Raw genomic sequence first — 23,340 nt, forward strand, 5'->3', positions numbered from 1 at the left:
TGTGCCTGCCCTGGCTGCTGTCCCGGGAACCTAGGGCCTCTGCCCAGCTGCCTCGCAAGGCTAGCTTTCCCCATTGATCCCCTCTGACGTCTGGCCAGGCTTTCGGCTGAGACCTGCCCTGTTGTGCTTGTGTCTGTGGCTGGGAACAGCTGATGCTGGGACCAAAAGACAGGACAATTGCTCCTGGCCCTGCTCGGGCCCCCCAACGTGCTGCCAGGGCCAGCCGCATGGTGACTCACGCGGCAGCTGGGGCTGGAAAGGATCCTCGGATTTGGCTGGGAAAAGGCCCTAAGCATCCTCCCACCTAATCCGTCTCAGGCCAGGCTCTTTTGAAATGCTGGTGGCACCCCCAAAGCTGGACTCAGGTTTTCCTCTGCCAAAAGGGGACCAGAACTTTCCCCCAATGGACTGAAAAAACCTTGTAAGTTAATGGCCACTCTCTTCCTGATTTTACCTTTTTCTCCAACAAACTTTTCTGGAACTTCTGGTGCCTGTAACCACTTGTTGGCAGAGAAATGCCAGCAGGCAGACAAATGAACAAGGAGCCCTCAGGTATTAATGGGAAAACTCGGAGGCAGCCAACTGCTTATTTTGACAGTGCCCATTTGACAGTGTCCTTTTCCTCCTGGGACTGCAAGCTCACGGCTGTGACATCACATTTGATTTTATAATGGAGTGTCAGTTTGATTTAATTAAACGGCTCTCTGTAAATTCAGCTTGAAATAATGAAACCAGATGCCAGCTTTCCCTTCTTTGGGGGTTCTGTCACAAACACCACAACCCCGACTTGTTCTGCCTCCTAAGAAAGTGGATGAGTCCTGGTCTAGTTCAAGTCCCATTTTACAGAAGAGCAAACTGAGGTGGTGGCACTGCTGAGAGGTGGGTAAAAAAGTGCCCCCGATCGGCACGGTGTCCTCCTCTTCCCCTCCAGCATCCATCACCAGGCACGATGCCTCCTCCGCCCTCCCCCAGGTCCCCCCCCGCCCCCCTGCCGAAGGCCTGCCCTTCCTGTGACAACTCTCCCTGTTCTGGCTGCTGCCACCTACCTCTGATTGTATCCATGGCTTCTCCCAAGATTGGTGCCAGTTTTGGGGTTTTTTTTTTTTAATAAAATTTTTTTCTGGTTTTCATTATAGATGAATGTTTATTCATTGTTTTTAAAAAATAGGAATTGAGCTGGTGCGGAAGTTTGTGAGGCACTGGTTTTGAGCTAAAGGCTCAAGCTCTCTGGGGACACATTCACAGTCATAGTGGGATCAGCTCAGCCCCATTTAACCTGGACTGCCTTGGTCTGAAACAGAAAGTCCTGCGTCCCAGGAAACTTCCCAGTCCAGCGCAAACTGAGATGATTGGTCACCCTACAGAACAGCTGGGGGACCCTTTAGAATGACTAATTTCCAATAATTAAGGCTGTGGGGATCTCAAACGACCGGGTTTTGGGCTTTGCAGATAAATATAGCATTGGACAGTGGGGTCTGGGCCTACACGTAGATAAGCAAAAACAAAATACCCCATGAATCCTAGGGAACCTGCTATTAATGCTGGAGGAGTAACCTTTATTTTCAACCTCTTTGGACAAGACCACCCTCTATGTGCCTTTTCACTCAACTCACACAGAAATTTTGGGGCCTATGGGGGATCCTGCAGGGGTTGCCCAGGTCTGCAGCCTCCTAGCTCTCAAGAGGAGGGAGGGGGTCCTCAGAACTCAGGTGGGCATGGCCCTCATGCGGCCAGGGCCAGGGCAGGGCCTGGGGGGCACAGGGCTGGTCCGGTTCTTACTGAATTGATCCAGTCAATGTAGTTGGAGAACTGTGTGAAGACGGAGGGCTTGTGGTAGTAGTTGCAACTGAGGGAGGACCCGAGGCTGACCACGCCGTGCACTTGCCACTGGCCATTAGCCGCCTGGCAGTTCAGTGGTCCGCCGGAGTCCCCCCCGGGGAAGGCCAGAGTTCTGTCAGGAGGGGCCTTTGAGCTTGGGTGGGGCGATGGGAGGGGAAGGGGCTACCCTTCAGAGCCCCGTGTTTTACATGTTGGCAGTGCATTTATATTGTTCCACGGTGGGTTGCCATGTTCTCGGAGGCCAGGCCTTGCGGTCACAGCTCAAGATGGCACCATAATACCAACTGGAACTAGCATTTATTCTTTCTGTGTGCCTGGAATGGTGCTAAGCACTTTATAGGCCTTATCTCATTTAATCTTTACCAAAACCTGTGAGGTAAGTGTTGCAGTATCCCCATTTCATCAAAAAGGAAAACAGAAGCCCTCAGACTGAGGCTGTGCAAGCAGTAAGTGAAGGAGCTGAGACGTGTCCCAGAGTTAGAATGCCACACGCTCAATCACCACCGGCCATTTCCTCCCGTTGACGGAGTTTCCTGGGGGCCCGTCTGCCTGGGCAGAGAGTGTAGGGGCCCAGTGTGATCTGAAGGACACGTGAAGCTCCTTCCCACTCTGTCCCCACTCTGCTTCAAAGTCCACCACATAGCAAGTCTTTTTGGTTAAGACACTGTATCAGAAAGGCTCTGTGGCAGCTACCATGAAGGGATAAGTTGGGTCATGAATGGGATTAGATAAACTTGAAATCACCTTAGAAAGGTCCTAACCCAGCAAATATGTCCCCTTGGCTCCCTTACTACACAGAGGAAAGAATAAGAGAGATGACAGTAATGAGAGACCTCAATGAGACCCAAGGAAGGACTTCCCAGCAGTGAGAGGGTGGACACTACTACAAGGAGAATCTCAAAACATCTTTTCTGGAGACTGCAAGGACAGAGGTCAGGGTTCAAATGTATGAAGCTGTTTCCCAGTGCTTTTGCCCGCAGGTGGGAGGATGAAGTCTAGGACCCTGAGAGACTCTCCCCATCCTCAGCCTCATTTTGTCGGTGTGTATGTGGGGTCACCTGACTTCCTGCACTCACATTGCAGCTGGAGATCACACCATCACCCCCAGCACAGATCATACTGGTCTTCACAGTGCTGCCCCACCAACCAGGTTGGGAGCACGTGGCAGAGTCCACAGCCAGCAGCTCGCCCTGCTGCAGGACGTCAGGAAGAGCTCCGCTGGCTGCATGAGACAAGAGAGAAGGTGTTACAGGGACCAAGGGACTCCTGAGAAAAAGCAAGTAGTGGATGCCCAGCCCCTTTCTTTCTGGTCCCTCTTACTTCCCTCCATCCATAGGGTTGCCATGGGAGCAGCCATGTTTGCCCATACCGTATCCTCACAGTTGATTGGGTAGTGTTCTGGCCACCGCTGATTGGTTCAGGGGTGAACACCTGACCCCAGCTAAGCCAATAAGCTCCTTCTCCTGGGAATTTGGGGGTGGGACTAAGAAATCCCAGCCAGAGAGGATATAAACCTGGGAGCTGTTGGTAGTGGCTGCCGTTTTCTTCTAGGGAGAGAAGGATGAAGTAGATCCACGAAGAAAAGAAATTCTGAGAGAGGGTTTCCTGAGTTCCTCATAGTCTTTCAGCCCCTGATTCTCTCCTGTTCCTGAAGCCTGGCTGTCTCGGGCCTTGGCTGAGTCTCTTAAATCCTTATAACAAACTCTCCATTTTGCTGTGCTGGTTCCATGGTTTCTACCACTTACCTTAAATATGACAGTGAGCCTGCTGGCATTTGGAGACCCAGCTTGGGAAAAATACTTGAATGCGTTGAAAGTAGAGCTTTCCTAATGGCTCCCAATGACACTGCCACCATCACTTTCATTACTATCATCACTGCTACTCATGTCAAAGACTAATAATATTCTTCACTTGCATTTTATTAGGCCGTTCAAGATACTAAGCTAATCCTCACAGTAAGTATTTATACCTATTTTGGACATTGGGACAGATGGGACATTGAAGCCAAGAGAAGTTAAGCAGCTTTCCCAAGACCATTCTAATTAACTCTAGTCTAAACTGTATTATATTTTGCAAGTGTATAAGCATCTTCACATCTCTTTTGTCATCTCTTTTAATCTTTGCCAACTGTATTTCCATTTTACAGATGAGAAAACTGAAGCTAAGTTTAAACAGCTAGTGACCAACAGAGCTGGGAATAAAGCCAAGCATTTGGACCCTTCCCTGGCTCTTGCTGCCTCCAGTGAAATACTTTCTGCCTGGGTGTTTTCTGATAAATGAACCAGTGGTTGTGCTTGTATCTCAATAAGCATGAGATACATTTCCCACTTCTTACTTCTGCTGAGTTTCCATGTATCCATGTTTTTGCAGATAAGCCAGGCAAGAGGGTGATACTAATTGGAGTGTATGTGTGTTGATGTACCTCTGTAAAAAACGTGTCACTTACAGATATATGTCATTATGAAAAAAAAATAACCACTTATCTGCATGAGCCTTCCTAGAGTTTTCCAAACCTCTGGTGATTTTACAAGGGGAGGGCAGGTCCTCTGTTCCTTCTTGGTGGCCTACTGTCATTGGATTTCTGACCCTTAGGGCTTATGTCAAAAGGAGACCCACATGTAGCCAGAGTCTGAGCAGCAAGGTCAGGTGGCACGTGGGACAGATGAGTTTTGAGATGGGGAGCAGAGAGTCTGATGAGGGCCCCAGGGACCTTTGTGGAGCTCTGGAATCCTGAGGTCACAGAGTGAATGCTATTTTGGACTCTGGCTTTGGGCCATAAAAAGGGACTTCTGGGGACTTCCCTGGTGGTCCAGTGGTTAGGACTCTGCACTTCCACTGCAGGGAGCATGGGTTCGATCCCTGGCTGGGGAAGTAAGATCCCACATCCCACATGCCACGTGGCATGGCCAAAAAAGGGGGAGAAAAAAAAAAGGGACTTCTGTGCCAGAAGTCATGTAGTCAATATAACCCTCATTCTGTCATAGCGACAGTGACAACAATTAACACACAACACCTACTATGTGCCAGGCGCTGGGCTAAGTGCTTCCCATGGATTATTGACAACTCTGTGATACAGGTGCTGTTATTATCCCCATTTTACAGATGAGGAAACTTCAGTGTGGAAAAGCTAATTAAGTAACGTGCCAAAGGTCACATAGCAAGTAAATGGAGGAGCTGGATTTGAACCCAGGCAGTCTGAATTCTTATCCATCTACGCTATCCTGTTTCTCCAAGGCAGCAGCCATTTTTTCCAGACTCCCTGGATGATGAGTGGGGAGAGAGCCCCTGACTGGACAGGGGTGACATCGCCTCCCTTCCCTCCCTTGGGATCCTTGGGGTTCCCGGCACCCACTTACTCTGCAGCCTTCCCCAGCCCGTGACATAGCAGATGCAGTTGTTGGGTAGAATGGCGCCAGCGGGCGGTAGGCAGCCTAGCTGGATCTTGTCAGTCAGGGCGATGGGGTTGACCAGTCTGAGCAGGGCAATGTCGTTCCTGGGTTGGTAAAGAGGCAGAGCATAAAGAGAGGGTTGGGGGCTTCCCTGGTGGCGCAGTGGTTGAGAATCTGCCTGCCAATGCAGGGGACACGGGTTCGAGCCCTGTCTGGGAAGATCCCACATGCCGCGGAGCAACTGGGCCCATGAGCCACAATTACTGAGCCTGCGCATCTGGAGCCTGTGCTCCGCAACAAGAGAGGCCGCGATAGTGAGAGGCCCGCGCACCGCGATGAAGAGTGGCCCCCGCTTGCCACAACTGGAGAAAGCCCTCGCACAGAAACGAAGACCCAACACAGCCAAAAATAAATAAATAAATAAAATTAAAAAAAAAAAAAAAAAAAAAGAGAGGGTTGACTGGTCCTGCCCCAATTATATTTCTGATTCTAGCCCCAGCGGGGACCATTGAACCCCCTCCTCGGCCAGCCTGATGGTGAATCGTCCTTCTGTTGGGGCTACGAGGGATTGGGGAGCAGCTGTGGTTAAACCCCAGGATTGCATTTTGTCCCTGGTGGAGCTTGGAGCCCTAAATTCCCCTAAGGCCTTTGAGGGGACTGTAGAGAACAGGGAGGGCAAATAGGTTTGTCTTGCCATGTCCGCTGTGATGGATTAGTTGTGGCTGCCTGGCGCGTGTGTTGACAAGGATTCTGAGGCTCTGTCCAGGGTCAGCAAGGAAATAAACCCATGGCTGCTTGGTAATGTCTGTCCCAGCCGTGTGCTTCCTATGTTTGGTTCAGGAAACGGTAGATGTTCAGGCTGAAAGGCCTTTTTGCCTTTATTCTTTACTCTCCCTTCCACCTTGAGTTCTGCTGCCAGATTTATCCATCAGTCTCATGTCCTTGTCTAGGAAACCTTTAGTGATTGGCAGATTACATTTTCCACGATGGCTACAATGAGATCTGCCATCCCGTTGGTGCTTGTTGCAATGTGATGTTGACACTCTGTCCTTTGAGAGGAGGGGTCTGGGTTTCTTCCCTCTGGTTGAGGGGTGGGGGCCTGTGATATAGAGGAAGTGACACCATGTGACTTCTGAGACTAGGGCATGAGGAAATGCAGCTTCTGTCTGGTCCTTCAGGATTCCTGTTCTTGGATTCTAACCTCAGTGCCGTGAAGAAGCCCAGGCCACATAGAGAGTCCACGTGTATGTGAAAAGGCCCTTCTCCACTCTCTGCCCACCCATCTCCTCCCCATCTCTTAAGGCTTCCCTGGACCCATTCTGTGTCATTTTACGGCTTTCCAGCGTCTTGTCTGTGTGTATTTCATCTAGTTGACAAGTCCCTTTGGGGGCAGAGACTGACTCATGACTCACGGACACCCCGCGTCCTTTGTGCACCATCATCGGTGCTGGACCACAGCAGGCTGCCTGGATGAAGGATCACAGGGTGTTTGGCCACAGGGTGTCCTCCTCCTCTCCCCAGGGCTGTGATGCGGAGTCTTCTGGAAGATTTGGCAGAGTGAACTTTCTGGACAGCCATTCAAGAGTGGCATCTTGGGCTGCAGAAGAGGCCTTGCATGTGGATAAATTATGCAGATTTGAAGAGATGGCTGGGGTTCTTCTTTCTAAAGGCCCTTCTGGAACTGCAGATCTGCTCTTGGGGATTGGGAGAGGATGATGGATACCTCTGGGCTTCGGGATGATGATGGGGAAGGAGGAAAAGGGAAGATAACTTTCTGTCCCCAGAAAGTGGGGCCAATGACGACAATCATGGTGACAATGATGATGAGAGTGTGTTGAAGATGTGCTCAGATCAGGCCTCTGCTGGGCACATCACACCTGATTTAATGCTACTTTCTGGATCTGTAACTTCAGGCAAGTTCCTTCACTTCCTAGGTCATGGTTTCCTCACCTGTGAGTTGGGGATAATAACAGTACCTCCCGCCTGGGGCTGTTGTGAGGAATAAATATGATAACACTCAGGAAACACCTAGCACAGTGCCTGGCACAAGGAAAGCACTAAGTGTTCGTTGGTGTGATTGATTGTGCAAACTAACTCCTGGGGGTGGAAGAGAGCTCACTGGGAAGGCAGCCCGGACTGTGAGGTTCTGGAGGGTTGGCCACCCCCCCCACTCCTGCCCGTCCTAGTGGAAGACCTGGCTGGCTGGGCACAGTCTCTGCTGGTCACTGGAGTGCCTATGCTTGCTTGTGTGATCAGAAAGGGGGAGTCCCCTGAGCTGCAATGAGATGCTAGGGTTTAGGCGGTCCCCTAAACCCCTCAGGACTGGGGGCCTTGTGCGTTTCACTCACTGTTGTTTCCTGGTGCCTAGAACAGGGCCTGGCATATAGTAGGTGCTCAACAGATACCTGTGGAATGAAGGCGTGAGTGAACCCATGGCTCTGAATTTTGTTTAACACCACCTGGATCTCAGGATTAGTGATGATGAAAGAAGTCTGATGTTCCAGCAAATATTCCCTGCCCCTACATGTGCCCGCTCCCTGGGATAGGGGGTGGAGATTCAGGGGTGAATCAGGCATCGCCCAGCCCTTGCAAATTTCTGGCTAGAAGGGGAATTAGACGTGAATTAATCTCTAATGCACCTTGAGAGTGGACCGGGCGGGAGGGAGGGGTTGATTCTGCCAGTTTTCTGACGGGCAGAGAACCTTCCCGTCCTCTTCTTCCTCCCCCTCCTTTTTTCCATTTCCTGGGACCACTCCCCTCTACTTTGATGGCTCAGACATAGATCCCAGCGCTTACACCTCTTTATTGCACCATTATTGTACTACTACTGCTAATAGCCCTCACATATGGTTTCTATCATGTGCCAGGACTTTTTCTAAGTGCTTTACATACATTATCTCATTTAATCCTCACAACAACCCTAGAGGTAGACACTATTACTGTCCTTATTTTACCAAAGAGGAAACTGAGGCACAGAAAGGCTAAGGAACTCATGCTGGGCCACGCGGTCAGTATTCGTATCTAAGCCTCTAGGCTCCAGAAGCTCGACCCCTAACCACCACCCCGCACTGCCTCCCAGCCACACTTCTGGCCATGGGCTCCTTGAGAGCTGGCGTGGTGACCTGCGCATCTCTGTGCGTCCAGCACCCAGCACGGCGTGTGGGACATGGCGGGTGAACATAGGATGGTATGTGCTTGTCTACGAGGAGGTGGGGGAAGCGGAGTTGCCATCTCCCTGCAGGTGGGGGAACAATCACTGGGGGGCTTTGCAGAGCTCTGCACCCCTTGCCAGCTTCCTGTGTGTGTTACCCCAGGCTGTCCCAGCAGAGTGTCAGGGAATCCTTGAAAATTGTCAAAGGCGTGTTGGGATGGGGCACAGAGTAGGGGACAGCGGAGGGACTGTGTCCTACTCCACTCACAGACTCCACTCATAGTGGGGCCTGCAGACCTATCCCTATGTCCCCAGGACTTGGCACAGAATAAATACAGGGTCAGTGAGTGCCTGCGGTGGACGGGGGAGCTGCAGCCTTAACTGGCAGGAGAGCCAGGTCGCTCTGGCAGTCTTTGCCTCTCCCTCCCCTAGTCACACCCCAGCCCAGGCATCTTTGGGGCCGAGAGCTCCTCCACCGTCCCTACAGAAGGAGCAAAGGATGGGGCAGGGTTGCACCCACTGCCTTCTGGGAGACGCCCCACCCCCGCTCTGCACCCCTGCCAACCCACCCCCCAGCGCACCCAGACAGAACACACCCTTTGGAGAGCTGGTTGGAGTTCCATTCCTCTTGCACCACAAGCTTGGAGACCTTGACGACCAGCGAGCCGGGCTCATGGGTGGCGAGGCAGTGCCGGCACAGCACCACGCGGTAGGTCCTGGAGGAACTGGGAGAGAGGGGGCCGAGCGGGGAAGGTAAGCTCTGGGCTGTCCTTTGCTCTCTCTGGGCCCCTATGGGCAGGGACACCCCAATCAATGCACTGTCTGGAGGCCTGGCTCTGGGCAGTGCTGGGATGGGCCCAAGTCAGTGCCTGCTCCAAGAGCTCTTAGTTGGCGCTGGGAATTTTTCTTCCCTTTGGGCAATTGGTTAGTTATAATAACTATAACCAAACAGTAATTACAACTATATTATACCAACTATAAACTATGATATAAAATAAAAGTTATAATAATATAAACTCTGTGTTACTATGGGGGAAGTGAGATGGATACAGAGATAACAGCAGTCATTTACCCTCAAGGGCATCTTTTAGTTTAACTCCTCACCTCCCGTTTTTAGATGGGGAACCTGAGACTCAGGGAGGAGTAAATGGTCCAGAGTCTTGCAGCTCGTTAGTGACAATTCAGAGTTAGGACCAGGACTCCTGATGCCCAGGCCTCTATTATTTCTCCCCGCCTGCCTCATAGAACTTGTAAATCAGGTGAGGAGAAGGGACCTCTCCTGGCTATGAGAGCATCACATTGGCCCAGCGGAAACTCCAGTGAGCACCAGCCAGTGTGAGATAAGCAGAGGATGTAGGGAGGGAAGAGGACAGGTGAACAACGAATGTCACAGAGCCTTTCCTGTCCCTTGTGGGCCTTTATAATGGTGCTAGTTCACTTTTATTGAGCACTTACTAAGAGCCAGCCCCTTTAATGCATCATCACATTTAATCCACACTAAATTCCGTTACCTGATTGTTAGCAGGTGATGGTATTGAGGCTTGGAGTAGTTGTTCAAGTTGCTCAAGGGAACCTAGTTCCCCCAAGAGGACAGGAAATGGGCCTCCTCCCTTTCCATAGTCCCCCTCAGCGCCCCGCAAGGGATACTTAATCCATGTCACGTATGGGCCCATCAACTGACCAACAGACTGAACTATAGATTGATGAGAACTTGTTTCTCGGCTGAGGAAGTGGTTATGTGCAAGGCTCCTTTATACAGGGTGGTTCAGGCCATCTGGGCTCCAACTCTGAGAGGTGAGCACTGCCCAGTGGGATGAGTGGGCTGGGAGACTGGGGAAGAGCATTTACCTGATGTAGTGGGCAGCTGTCAGGACCCAGTTTTGGTCTATCAGAGACCTTCCGCAGGTGTGGCGCCACTGGCCATTGGAGCTGTACTGCAGGGAGACCTGGGAAGAAGTGCAGGTGCTCTGGTCACTGAAAGGACCAGGCTCCTCTGCTCTGCAGCTTCCCAGCCCTGAGAGCAGGGCCAGGGTAAGGTGAGCAAGGCACTCACCTCAGGTGCAAAATCTAAGGGGGCACCAAGAAGCTCAGTAATCAGGATAAATAACATTTTAATAATCTGTAGAAAATTAGCACAAAAAATCTCTGATGAACAAAATGTCAAAAATTTAAATAAAGACACTATTAAAAAGTAATTGTTGGGCTTCCCTGGTGGCACAGTGGTTAAGAATCCGCCTGCCAATGCAGGGGACACGGGTTCGAGCCCTGGTCCGGGAAGATCCCACATGCCGCGGAGCAACTAAGCCCGTGCGCCACAACTACTGAGCCCACGTGCCACAACTACTGAAGCCCGCGCGCCTAGAGCCCATGCTCCGCAACAAGAGAAGCCACGACAATGAGAAGCCCGCGCACCGCAAGGGAGAGTAGCCCCCCGCTCGCCGCAACTAGAGAGAGCCCGCGTGCAGCAAAGAAGACCAAACGCAGCCAAAAATAAAATAAATAAAAAGTAATTGTTTTGAACATCTTTTGGCAACATGACTTGTTGGGATTTTTCCCTTCTTGGGAGCTATTTCTTTAGGATATATTCCTCCAATTTAATATGTGTAAACCAAAAGTTTGATTTCCACCCCCCCAAGTCTGTGCTTTCCCATCTTGGTAAATGGCAACCCCACTGTACCTGCTGCTCAGGCCAAAACACTTGGCAGTGAATTTGATGCTTCTCTTTCTCTCAGATACCTCATTCTAATCTACCAGCAAATCCCGCCAGCTCTACTTCCAGAATATGTGGACAGAACGCATTCCTCTTACCACCTCAACTGCTGGTCCTAACCATCTTTAACTCTCACCTGGATTATTATTGTAGCTTCCTATGTATTCTCCCTACTCTCACCCTGGCCCCTCCCTCACCCCATTTCTCAACACAGCAGCCAGAATGATCCTTTTAAAATGTAAGCATGATTATATCTCTTCTCTGCTCGAACAGCCAGCAGCTCCCCCTATTACACAGTGTAAAACCCCAAACTGAACAAGGCTCTACATGACCTCCCTGACCTTATAGGCTCCCACTCCCTTCTGCTCCAGCCACACTGACCTCCACGAGGTTCTGGAAATACACCAAGCCCACTTCTGCCTCAGGGCCTTTGCACTTGCTGTTTCTTCTGCCTGGACTATTCTTCTCTTATGTATTAGCATAGCTTTCTCCTTCACTTCCTACAGGTCTGTGCTCAAGGTTTTCTTCTCTGTGAGGCCTTCTGTGACCTTATCTAAAACAGAGTATGCACACTCATGTGCACACGTACATCCTTACACACGTATGCACACATATGAACACACACGTCTCTTTTCCTCTGGTCCTGCTTTATTCGTCATCATAGTATCTATCATCACCTGACGTTATGAATTTACCCATTCAATTGTTTATTGTCGCACTCTCCCACTTTAATATAAGCTCTGTGAATTTTTTTCCCACTGCTGTATTCCAGGTGCCTAGAACAGTGCATGTCTCATGGTGGGTCTTTAATAAATTGAACAAGTGAGTGAATCAGCAAATGAATGAATGAATGAATGAATGGATGAGTGAGTGAATGAATGAAAGTAGACTCACCAGGCAAGGGTCTGGTCTTTCCTGCAGAACTTGTCACCTGTTGCTCTAGTTTTTCCCTAAGACTAAACCCACTCATAGGAATATGAAAACACATAAGTGTACCTTACCCTACAGCTCAACTTTTAAAAAATATTTTTGTATTTTTTAAAAATGTATTTTATTTAATTTATTTTTAGCTGCATTGGGTCTTAGTTGCTGCGCCCGGGCTTTCTCTAGTTTCGGCAAGTGGGGGCTACTCTTCATTGCGGTGCATGGGCTTCTCATTGCAGTGGCTTCTCTTGTTGCGGACCATGGGCTCTAGGCGCGCAGGCTTCAGTAGTTGCAGCATGTGGGCTCAGTAGTTGTGGTGCGTAGGCTTAGTTGCTCTGCGACATATGGGATCTTCCCGGACCAGGGATCGAACCCGTGTCCCCTGCATTGGCAGGTGGATTCTTAGCCACTGCGCCACCAGGATAGTCCCTCATTTTTTTTTGAACAAAAACGTGTTTCTATTTAGATTTGATAGTTTAATAGGTGTGGGTTGGAACTTTAAGGCGGTTGCATTTGGCACTGCTTTGTTCTCTGCCAAAGCTGTCCCATCTCCTTCCCCTTCCTTTCAAGTCCTTGCCAAGGCCAAGCAGAGAGGAGGGAGGTGACAGCAGAGCATTGTGTACTCTGACCAGGGTTCCCGTGGAGGAAAAGCAGGAATGATGCCTGCTTTTCTCCAAACATCCTCATTTTTGATTATCTGCGCGGCATTTTCTTGTTTGCTTGACATTAAGGGGCCTTAGATGAACTGGCTTTTTAAACAATGCTTAAAATTAGATAAAATTTAAAAAGACACCTAAAAGGATGTCCCCACCCCAAAAATCTGAAAATAGGCTGAAACCATCCTACAGATGTGAAAATTTGAAATAATATGGAAACATATAATTTGTGGGTAGCTAAGTGTGGGCAAAAGAGCAAAGGTTGAACCAAATTTGAATCTCCACTTTCCCCCAGGCTAACGGGGTGACTTTGGGCAATTATGTAACTTTTCTGAGCCCCAGTTACCTTGTCTAGAAAATGGGGATCATAATGCCATAATGCCTGTCCGGGGCTCTTGGGATGATTAACAATTACAATAGCTAACACTTTAAATGTTTAATAATTTGAACACTTACTATATACTAGACACTGTTCTGAGCTCAGAGTGTGAATCAGCTCACATCATAATCACAGCAATCCCATGAGGCACTATTATTATTCCCATTTTACAGATGAGTAAACTAAGGCAACCGATAGAAATTTGTACAATGTGCTCCACGCCATAAGGGCTGTTATACATTTTTAATATTACCCACCGAGAAAGGTAAATTGAGTTGCTCCACTCATACAGCTACTATGTGGTAGAGCAGGGATCGTCTGGCTCCACAATCTGTCTGGAAACTTTACACATCCTACTTTAATTTTGAATCACCTAGCACTTTATTTTCGAGTGTCTGGTGGGTTATGATCTAGGATCATAATCTTGGGGTGAGTGTGGAACAAAAGAGACCTCTCAGGCAACTCAGAGCAAATTATATTTGTTTAAAATTTATTTTGTTCGTTATGAAAAAGTTTGATTTTTAAAAAATATTGCATTAAAATATTCATTTTGGTTACTACTGAGTTTTGTGGTGCCCCCTTAGATTTTGCCCCCAAAGTGAGTGCCTTGCTTGCCTCACCCTGGTCGCCACCCTGCTTGACCTGCCCACCAACCCCAATACAAAAATCTCCCAGGGAAGCAGAAGCAGGAAGTGTAGAGAGACACTTCCAAGACCAACATTAATCGGTTCCCAAGGCAAGGATGCGTTTGCACCAGCAGTGTCAATGGGTCCAGAGGATGAGGAAATATTTTGGTAGGCAGCACTGATTGGTTCTCAGCACAAGGGTGACTGACCTCTGCTTAAGGGCGAGGTATAGGATCCCTCTTCCAACTTCCCAGAAAAAATATATTATGGGAGTGTGAGAGAAGTGCCAAAAGAAATGGCAAAATACACAGAGCCAAGTGTATAAATTGCGAACTATCAGTCACCATCTATGATTGAAGCTCTCTTAATTGAGGGGAAGATGAACGGATGTTGCCATTCCCTCCGTGAAACATACTGATGACTGTATGGGGCGCCCTGAACACTCACCGCTCGCACTCACCCCAATTCAACCTTTTTGTTCCCAAACCTCTGTATGCCAGTTGTGCTCGTATTGTAATTATGTAAATTGATTAAACATGTAACTGATGAAACATGAGTTCAAAAAGTGAGTTGTGATTTATTTGGAAACTAAGTTAAATGCTTGGAAGAGACCAGATAACCCTGACTTTAAAAAAATTGCTGTGAAATTAGGCATCGAAGAGAAAACTGAAAAACTGAGAAAATAGGTCATAAAAATCTGGAAGAGCTCATTCCGATGGCTTCTTGAATGTCTCACAGTCATTGCTCTACTCTAAAGAAATGGAATTATAGATGATGTGTTGTGGGGGGTGGTTTACACAAGACGGACTGGTGAACAAATATATATTTACAAGTTTTAAATTAAAATAAAATGTTTAAAAAATGTATGTGTGGTTTCTAATAATTTTGCTATAACCAACCTTTCAATTACTCAGTCCCAATCATGTCAGATTAGAGAGATTTTACAATATTTATTTATGTCAATGTAAGCCTCACGTATTTTCTTCGGGAGTCCTACCACTAACAGGTCCTGGTCATTTGTGCCCGTGCCCCAACCAGAATTTTTAGTCTCCATATCACTAGGATTATTTTAAGGTAAGGAAGCATTTACTTTCATTGGTAACATCTACTTGCCTGTAGTTAAGAATTAATTTGCAGGACTTCCCTGGTGGCGCACTGGTTAAGAATCTGCCTGCCAGTGCAGGGGACACGGGTTCAAGCCCTGGTCCGGAAAGATCCCACCTGCTGTGGAGCAACCAAGCCTGTGCACCACAACTACTGAGCCTGCACTCTAGAGCCTGCGAGCCACAACTACTGAGCCCGTGAGCTGCAACTACTGAGCCCACGAGCCTAGAGCCCGTGCTCCGCCACTGCAAGGAGAAGCCTGTGCACCGCAATGAAGAGTAGTCCCTGCTCGCCACTAGAGAAAGCCCGTGCACAGCAATGAGACCCAACGCAGCCAAAAATAAAAAAAATAAAAAAGAATTAATTTGCACTGGTTGGTTCCTTAAAGCAAGGAATGTTTGCATAGGGGGTGATGAATGGTTCATAGGATAACAGTACATGTGTAAGCAAGCATCTGATTGGTTAACAGAGCAAGACTGTATTTGTGAATTTGTGTGTATGGGTTGTGGGGTAGGGCAGGTCTTTATCGAGGCTGGAGAAGGCACCTCTCCCTCCACCCCCAAGGTTGACCAAGGGCACAGAAATGTACTTTTTATTGGCGAATTTTCCCATCCTGCCCTCTGAGTCCCCACCAATCCTCATCTTTGCCAGTGCAGTAGACCCCGTGGTGGAGGGCAAAGGGGTGATGTGAGGTAGGTAAGGGCAGGGGGGCAGAAGTGGAGGGGTGGGGGGACTCCCCTGCCAGGGACAGCTGTTGGCTCTCACATCTTCACCTCCAACCACCCTGGGCAGGTTGGGCAGGTAAGTGGGGAGCCCACAGCTGAGAGCTGTAAAAAGAGAAAGGGTTGTGAGCCCAGGAAGCAATGACCCAAACGATGTAACCTACACTTGCTGAATTCCCAAATCCCAAATAGAGAATCCCTGTTCTGGAAGGATCCCCACAGGTTGTAGAATCCTGCCCTTTGCTCCACTTATTTGGAACTTCACTCCAGCTTTCTTATAACCACAGGACTGAGTCCAGTGGGTACAGGGAGGTCCCTTCCCCAGTCCCACCAGGAGGCTGAAAAAGTGCCTCTGGATGACAGGACTTACCTCCAGCCACCAACGTAGACAGCAGTAGGGCCCTGATCATGGTGTGTCTGTAGGAGCCCAATATGTGTGGCCCTGGCTAAGGCCCTGGTTTTATGAGTGAGCTTATCGGCCAGAGATACACTAGGAATATGCAAGATGGGGATTTTCGCAAAGCCCAATGGAAAAATGGCCTGTGTCCAAATATTTTTTTCCATTTCCCCCACCTGTCACCCTGGCACTACTTTGAAAAAATGCCAAAGGTGGATATTGAAATATGGGTTCTATCTGCTTTTAAGAGATTATGTTATGTGTTAGGGGAAGAAGAAAAATATTGTTGTTGGTCCTTGGAGTTGTGTTTTCATAGAAAAGATTAGGTTGGCGTGCTGAGCAAACAGCATTCTAGGCCAGTGGTTCTCAATGGAGCTGGTATTGCCTACCAAGGGGACATTTGGCAATGTCCAGAGACATTTTTGGCTGGCGATGGGGTATTACTGGTATGTAGTGGGGAGAGTCTAGAGATGCTGTTAAACATCCTATAAGGCCCCAGGCAGCCCGTCACAACAAGGAATTATCCCACCCTGAACGTCAGTGGTGCCGAGGTTGAGGAAGCCTGTTCTAGGCCATGTTATGGCTTGCTGTGTGACCTTGGACAAGCCGTGGAAGTCTCTAGGCCTGGGGCCTGCCCTTCTGTGAACCAGGCAGAGAAACATGTGCCCGGTCTGTTTTGCAACAATGTGGTGAGGATTTGAAAAACATGAATGTGCTTACCCAGGAGAAGCACAAAACAGACCCACACAGGTAGGGTTTGGCAGTCCCAGCAACGGGGAGGAGGGAGTGCTGGCCGAGGAGGGCTTTGTTGGGATGGCTCAAGATGTATCTATCATCTCCTCCTAAGACGACAACAGTTTGTACTTCTCCAGTAACTTCATCTGCCAAGTGGGGTCAGAGCAGGAACTTCTTAGAAAGGGAGGCTGACACTCACCAAACATATACATCAGATGCACTCACATGTCTTACCTAATCTAAGCCTTACAAAACCTTGCAAAAGGGTCCCATATTTCAAGCAAGGAAGCTGAGGTTCAGAGAGGTAAAGTGACTTGCCCAAGATCACATAGCTTCTAAGCAGCAGAATGGGGATTCCAACATAGGCTGGTCTGATTTCCAAGCCCCTTTACTTGATGCCGCTGAAGGTGGCCTTCCAAATGTCCTCCTAGCACTGCAATAAGCCCCTTGTTTTTGGAGGGGTGGGGGGAAGGGTGGAGAAAATGAGCAAGGGTTCCTGATGGATGTTCTTGCTCTGCCTTAAACCTTCACTCTTATTGCTTGTGGTTTGAGCATGGTGCCAGGCAGGCCAGGCTCTGGTGAGACAGTCCTGCTCTGTGACCACAGATTCTACCTTTTGCCCAGCTAGGAAAGCAGAGCAGAAAGTGGACTCCATCTGTTCAAGCCCTCACTGAGTCAGATCTGAGCATTATAGCTTGGAAGGACAAGTCACTTCTCTCCTGGGCCCGAGTTTCTTAGATAACAATCCAGGCCTGATTGCAGGATCATTGTATGGGTGAGAAAATGGGCGTGGGAAAATTTTGTAATCTCCCACGGATCATGAGGAAGGTGAAGGAGGCTGGGGTACAGAATCCAGTTGCCCTAGACATCAGAATATCTGGGTTCTAGTCCTAACTGCATTCCCTAACTCCTTTAACTGTTTGGGCTCTTGTTTATAATCTGTAGCAGTCACTACAACAACAAACTATTTCTAAAGTTTCCTATTTTATCTTGAATTAATGTGACCATGCCATTCTGTTCCATGTATCTGTGTTTGTTTTACTATAAAATAAGGTTTTCCCAGTATGAGGTCACTGGACAAATACCAGTTTTGTGCATGCCATGGGCTTGCCATGTGATCCTGGGCAAGTCACACAGGTCCTCTGGCCTGGGGCTGCCCATGAATGAAACAGTGAGAGGGACATATGCCTGGCCTATTTCACCACATTGCTGGGAGGGTTTGAAAGTGACAGAAAACTTCATCAAACAGGCTTAAGCCAAAGAGTCATTCACTGGGACACAAGATGGAAAAGTCCAGGAGCAGGGCTTACTTCAGGCACAGCTGGATCCAGGGCTCTGGTGATGTCCCTAGGGCTCGGCTTCTCTCCAGCTTTTGGCTCTGCTTTCCACTGTGAGAGTCCACTCTCAGGCTCCATCAAGTGGCCTGTAGAAGTTCCAGGTTGTCCTATGGGGACAAGAGGGCTACAGAATCTCTGACCCAGGGTTTCTCAACCATGGCACTATTGACCTCTTGGGTGATGGTTCTTTGTTATGAGAGCCGTCCTGTGCATTGTAGGATATTTAGCAGCAATCCTGGCCCCCACCCACTAGATGCCAGCAGTCCCTTCCCTCCATTTCTGGTTGTGACAACCAGAAATGTCTCTACACATTGCCGAATGTACCCTGGAGAGCAAAACCATCCCCTCTTCCTCTTTCCCCCATTTTGCTGTTCTAGCCTCGCATCCCTCATCCTCAAACACATCAGGGAATGAGCGAGAGCTTCCTGGTAGTTCCCGCAGAAGTCCTGCAGCTCTCTCTGATTGGATCAGCCTCAGGTCACATGCCCACCCCTGAACCAATTGTTGTGGTGGAGGAGGGACTGCTAGGGTGGATTGGCCAGGCCTGGAGCACGAGTCCCACCTCTAGATCTGGGCTCCAGGCTCCTGATGGAGGTGCGGGGGAGGGACAGCACCAAATAACAATGGAGGCTTCTGGAGGGGGAATGGAGGCTGGGAGAGAGAGTGGGTTATACAGCCCACTTCCCCCATGGGGCTCAGTCCCCCATTGATCTGTTGTGGGACAACAAGGCAATCTGTTAAGTTCTAGCCTCGGTTGGGTCTTTGAGGTCTCAGCGGGAACAGGGAGATGCAGATGCGAATTTCTCACGGGACGTATGACCCATTCACAAGGGTTCCTCTGAGAAGCCATATGCTCAATGGTTAGAGGCTTGGGTTTGCACCCCTGTGCCTCCCGGTAGTGACTCTGGTCTGGACCGTCGCTACTCACAGAGTGGTCTGGACCAACATAGCTTAGGATCTGGTTAGAAATGGGGACTCAGGGGGACTTCCCTGCAGGTCCAGTGGCTAAGACTTCGCCTTCCAATGCAGGGGCTGTGGGTTTGATCCCTGGTTGGGGAGCTAAGATCCCACATGACTTGCGACCAAAAAACATAAAACAGAAGCAATACTGTAACAAATTCAATAAAGACTTTAAAAACGGTCCACTTCAAAAAAATCTTAAAAAAAAAAAAAAAAAGAAATGCCGACTCAGGACTTCCCTGGTGGTCCAGTTGTTGAGACTCCGCGCTCCCAATGCAGGGGGCCTGGGTTCCATCCCTGGTCAGGGAACTAGATCCCACATGCCACAACTAAGAGCCCGCATACCTCAACGAAGATCCCGTATGCTGCAACTAAGACCTGGGGCAGCCAAATATATATATGTGTGTGTATATATAAATATAAAAGAAATGCAGACTCTCCCACCCAGGCCTACTGATTCAGCATCTGCAGTTTAACAAGATACCTAGGTGATTCTTCTGCACGTTAAAATTTGAGATGACCTGGGCTAGAACAAGTTTCATCTCTTTAACTCAATTTCTTCACCTACCAAATGCAACAATAACAATCCCATCTATCTCTTAGGATTGTTGTTAGAATTAAGCAACGGTTTATTCACTTAAAACACTGAGAATCATAAATGTGCAATAAAATATTCACTCTTCAAGCCTTAGACCTGTAGACCTCAGCTATCAGAACAGCACAGAATTCTTCAAACTTTTCCATCAAAGAATCCTAGGAGATCAGGGGTTGGCAAACTGTTTCTGTAAAGGACCAGATAATAAATATTTTAGGATCGTGGGCCATACGGTCTCTGTTGCAACTACTCAACCCTGCTGTTACAGTGCAAAAGTAGCCCGATAGGCATAGCTGTTTTCCAATAAAGCTTTATTTACAAAATAGATTTGGTTTGCAGGCTCCGGTTTTCAGTAGATTAATGATGTGGGATCTAGCATGCAACAGTCACCACGAGAGCAAAATGTCTCCGGAGTCTCATTCTTCATCTTGAAAGCTTGATCTGAATTTTGCAGCTTATTTCATAACACAGCTGGGTTTATTTTAATGTGCATTTTTTTCTTCCCACACAATCTTCATAGGAAATCAGTGCTTTGGGAAGATGCTCTGTGTTTATTCTCTGCCATTACCTGCTCCCCAGCCCATCACCTTGTGAAGCTTTGCAGATAGGTGCCCCCCACCTGATGAGAGTGAGCTTCAGAGGACTGACCCCCACGGCCTGCTGGGAATGGAGCTCCCTCTCCCAAGGAATAAAAGGGAGAGGGAGGATTTCCTAATAGGGGTCCAGGTGTGAGGTCAGTAGTAGTAATGATGCCTCCGATCGCAAGCCTCTGTTATTTTGTTGGCTCCCAAAGGGAGGGAGGGAGGGATGGAGGGGAGGTGCCCATTTTACAGATGAGAAAACTGAGGCTCTGAGAGGTTAAGTGACTCAGCTGCTGTCATTGCCTATCAGTGGCAGAGTTCAGAGCTCCAGCATAGTGACCGCCTTCCCTTCTGCCCTGGCATAGTTTATGCTATTAATTTGTGTCCAAGATAACGGAGGGTGTGGGAGATTGCCAGGATGGCTCTGATCCTTCACCCCTCCCTGTATCCACGCCTTTTGTTATGTAACTTTGCGGTGGCCTCCTGGGAGGAGGATGAGAGCCCTGTGGAGCTGAGCTGCCCCAGCCAGACCCAGACTTGACCCCTAGACATATGAGTGATTCCAGCCAAAATCAGCAGGGCCACCTAACTGACCCCAACTGACCCCAGGTGAGTGAGCAATAAATACTTGTCATTGGATGCCACTGAGCATTTGTGGTTGGTTTTTACTCAACATTATTAATTATGCTGGAAGTAGCTGATACAGTGGGTAAAAGCCTTTGTGAACGTCTTTGAGCAACAATTCTCCTCTTAGGTTTCTGTCTACGTGGGCTCATTGCCAGCTCCGCACAAGCTTGTCAGCACACGTGCAGCCTCCACCCTTTCCTGGCAGGGCCACTAGAGGAATCAGTGTGTGAGGGGGGCCTTGAGACTTCGGGATTAATGGCAGAATAACATGGTTGTTAGTCACACAGGCTCTGGAGTCAGACTACCTGGGTTTAAGTCCTGGTGCCCCATTACTAGCTGTGCAATCTTGGGTGAGGGTTTCTTTTTGTTTTGTTTTGTTTTTGAGCAGAGAAAAGTTTATTGCAGGGCCAAGCAAGGAGAATGGGCAGCTCATGCTCAAAAAGCCTGAACTCTCCAAAGGTTTTTGGGAAGAGTTTTTATAGGCAAAATTTGCGGGGAGGGCTCCAAGGTGTGTAACCTTCCTCTGATTGGTTGGTGGTCAGGTGACAGGGTGGTGTTCCAGGAATCTCCAACATGAGCCTTCTGGCTCTGACCAGTGTGCGGTCTACGTGCTTGGGCTCAGCCTGAAGTTACCATCCTCTACCTGGGTGGGGGCCTTAGTTCCTGTAAAAGAACTCAGAGATAGGTATCAAATTGTTATTGGGTGAGTTTTTAAACCCTCTGAGTCTCAGGTTCCTCATCTGCAAAGGGGGATAATAATCAGGGTTGCCAGGATTATTAAATGAGATTGAGTATATAAAGCCCTTGGATGGTACCTGGCACACAGATTACCAAGTGCTCAGTACACACTAGCCACGGCGCCTGCATTAGACACACAATGGCACTCTAGTGGGTCACTGGCATGAGGGCTCTCAGGCCCCCAGGCCAGGGGAACTCCTGCCGAGGCAGAAGGTGGAGGTGGAGGGTCACTGCCTAAGTGCCCACTCTCCCTGGCTCCCAACCACTGGTTTGTGACCTCTTGGACAAAGTCTACAGATCCTTGCTCTCATCCCAGCCAGATCCCAGGGAGTCCTTCCTGACCCCTCCTTTGCCTCCCTCTTACACTCCCCACCTTGTACTTTAGATTTTGCCAGAAGGGAGGAGTGATGGTGTATTTATCTCCTATTGCTGCTTTAACAAATTACCACAAATACAGTGCTGAAAACATAAAAGTGTACTTTTTTACAGCTCTGGCGGTCAGAAGTCCACAATCGGTGTCACTGGGCTAAAGCAGGGCTGGTTCCTTCTGGAGACTCTAGGGGAGAATCCTTTCCCTTGCCTTTTCCAGCGTCTAGAGGCTGCCTGCATTCCTTGGCTTGTGGCCCCTCCCTCCATCTACAAAGTCAGCAGCATCGCATCTTCAGATCTCCCTCTGACTCTGACCCCCTGCTTCTGTCCTCATACCTCCTTGTGACTAATCCCTCTTATAAGGACTCCTGTGATTCCACTGAGCCCGCCTGGATAATCCAGGCTAATCACCCCATCCCAGGATCCTTAAATTAATCACATCTGCGAAATCCCTTTTGCCACATAAGGTAATGCATTCATATGTTCTGGGATCTATGGCATGGACATCTTTGGAGGGCTATTATTTTGTCTACCACAGATAGGCATTGACCCTTGTATATAACAGTGGCTCTTGTCCCTGAATCTGAGAATTTCACACTATTGCTGAACAGACAGAACTGTGGCTTATGTTTTACCATTTATTAGCTAATAAAAAGTAGCTTTGATAATCCAATCACATTCCCAAAAGTTATATAGATTTGGCACCGGGGCGGGGGGATGCTGCTGTCCAACACTATACATATGTCTCTTAAATAATTACTGAATTATTACTGAATTATTACTGAATTATTACTGAATTATTACTGAATTATTACTGAATTATTACTGAATTATTACTGAATTATTACTGAACCTACCTCTCCTTTCCATCTGCAGCTTGATGGTTGGGGCCCCATTAATTCTGGCCTAGAACATTGCAGCAGCCTCCTAACTGGCCTCCCTGCCTCCATTCTTGCTCCAAATCACCCTCCATATAGCTGTCAGATGAATGCTTTAGTGTGTACATCTGACCACAGAGATCACTTCTCTATCTAAAACCACTCTACGGCTCCCTATTGCCCTCAGAATAAAGTCCCAACAACCCTCTACTATGGCTACAAGTCCTTCCAGGAAGGGCCTTTCTCACTCTCTAGCCACATCTCTTGCCCCTCCCTATTAGGGTGACTGACCATCCCAGTTTGCCTGGGACAGCACTGAAAGTACCACTTCCTAGAAAACTACTCAGTGCCAGGACCACTGGTCACCCAGTCCCTGCCCTGTGCCTTATACTCTAGCAACACCTGCTTGGAGATTCTTCCAAGCAGTTACCATGACTTTGCTTATGGCCTTCCCTCGGTCAGGAAAGTGACCCCTTATGTTATCCCCCAGGGTATCAGTTAGGACTGTGCTGAGCTGCAAGTAACTGAAAACTGGACTACAGTGGTTAAAACAAATGCAGGTTTATTTATTTTTTACATAACTAGACATTCAGAGAACGGTTGCTGGCATCAGATCTGCAGCT

At 48.6% G+C, this 23,340-nt stretch overlaps 1 protein-coding gene across 1 annotated transcript; it reads right to left on the reverse strand.

Moving 5' to 3' along the window:
- Positions 1-245: 245 nt before the first annotated feature.
- Positions 246-21,062, reverse strand: LOC309622482 (chymotrypsin-like elastase family member 2A; the record flags this gene model as incomplete). The annotated part of the gene is made up of 9 exons (XM_082378558.1): positions 246-1,932; positions 2,916-3,061; positions 5,196-5,332; positions 8,976-9,104; positions 10,228-10,325; positions 15,517-15,605; positions 16,618-16,726; positions 17,943-18,076; positions 21,038-21,062. The coding sequence occupies 9 exons, from the start codon at positions 21,060-21,062 to the stop codon at positions 1,723-1,725; spliced, it is 1,077 nt and encodes a 358-aa protein (XP_082234684.1). The 3' UTR covers positions 246-1,722.
- Between the last annotated feature and the right edge of the window lie 2,278 nt (positions 21,063-23,340).

This window comes from Balaenoptera borealis (genome assembly GCF_965194805.1).
Source record: "Balaenoptera borealis genome assembly, chromosome: 1".
Classification (NCBI taxonomy): Eukaryota; Metazoa; Chordata; class Mammalia; order Artiodactyla; family Balaenopteridae; genus Balaenoptera; species Balaenoptera borealis.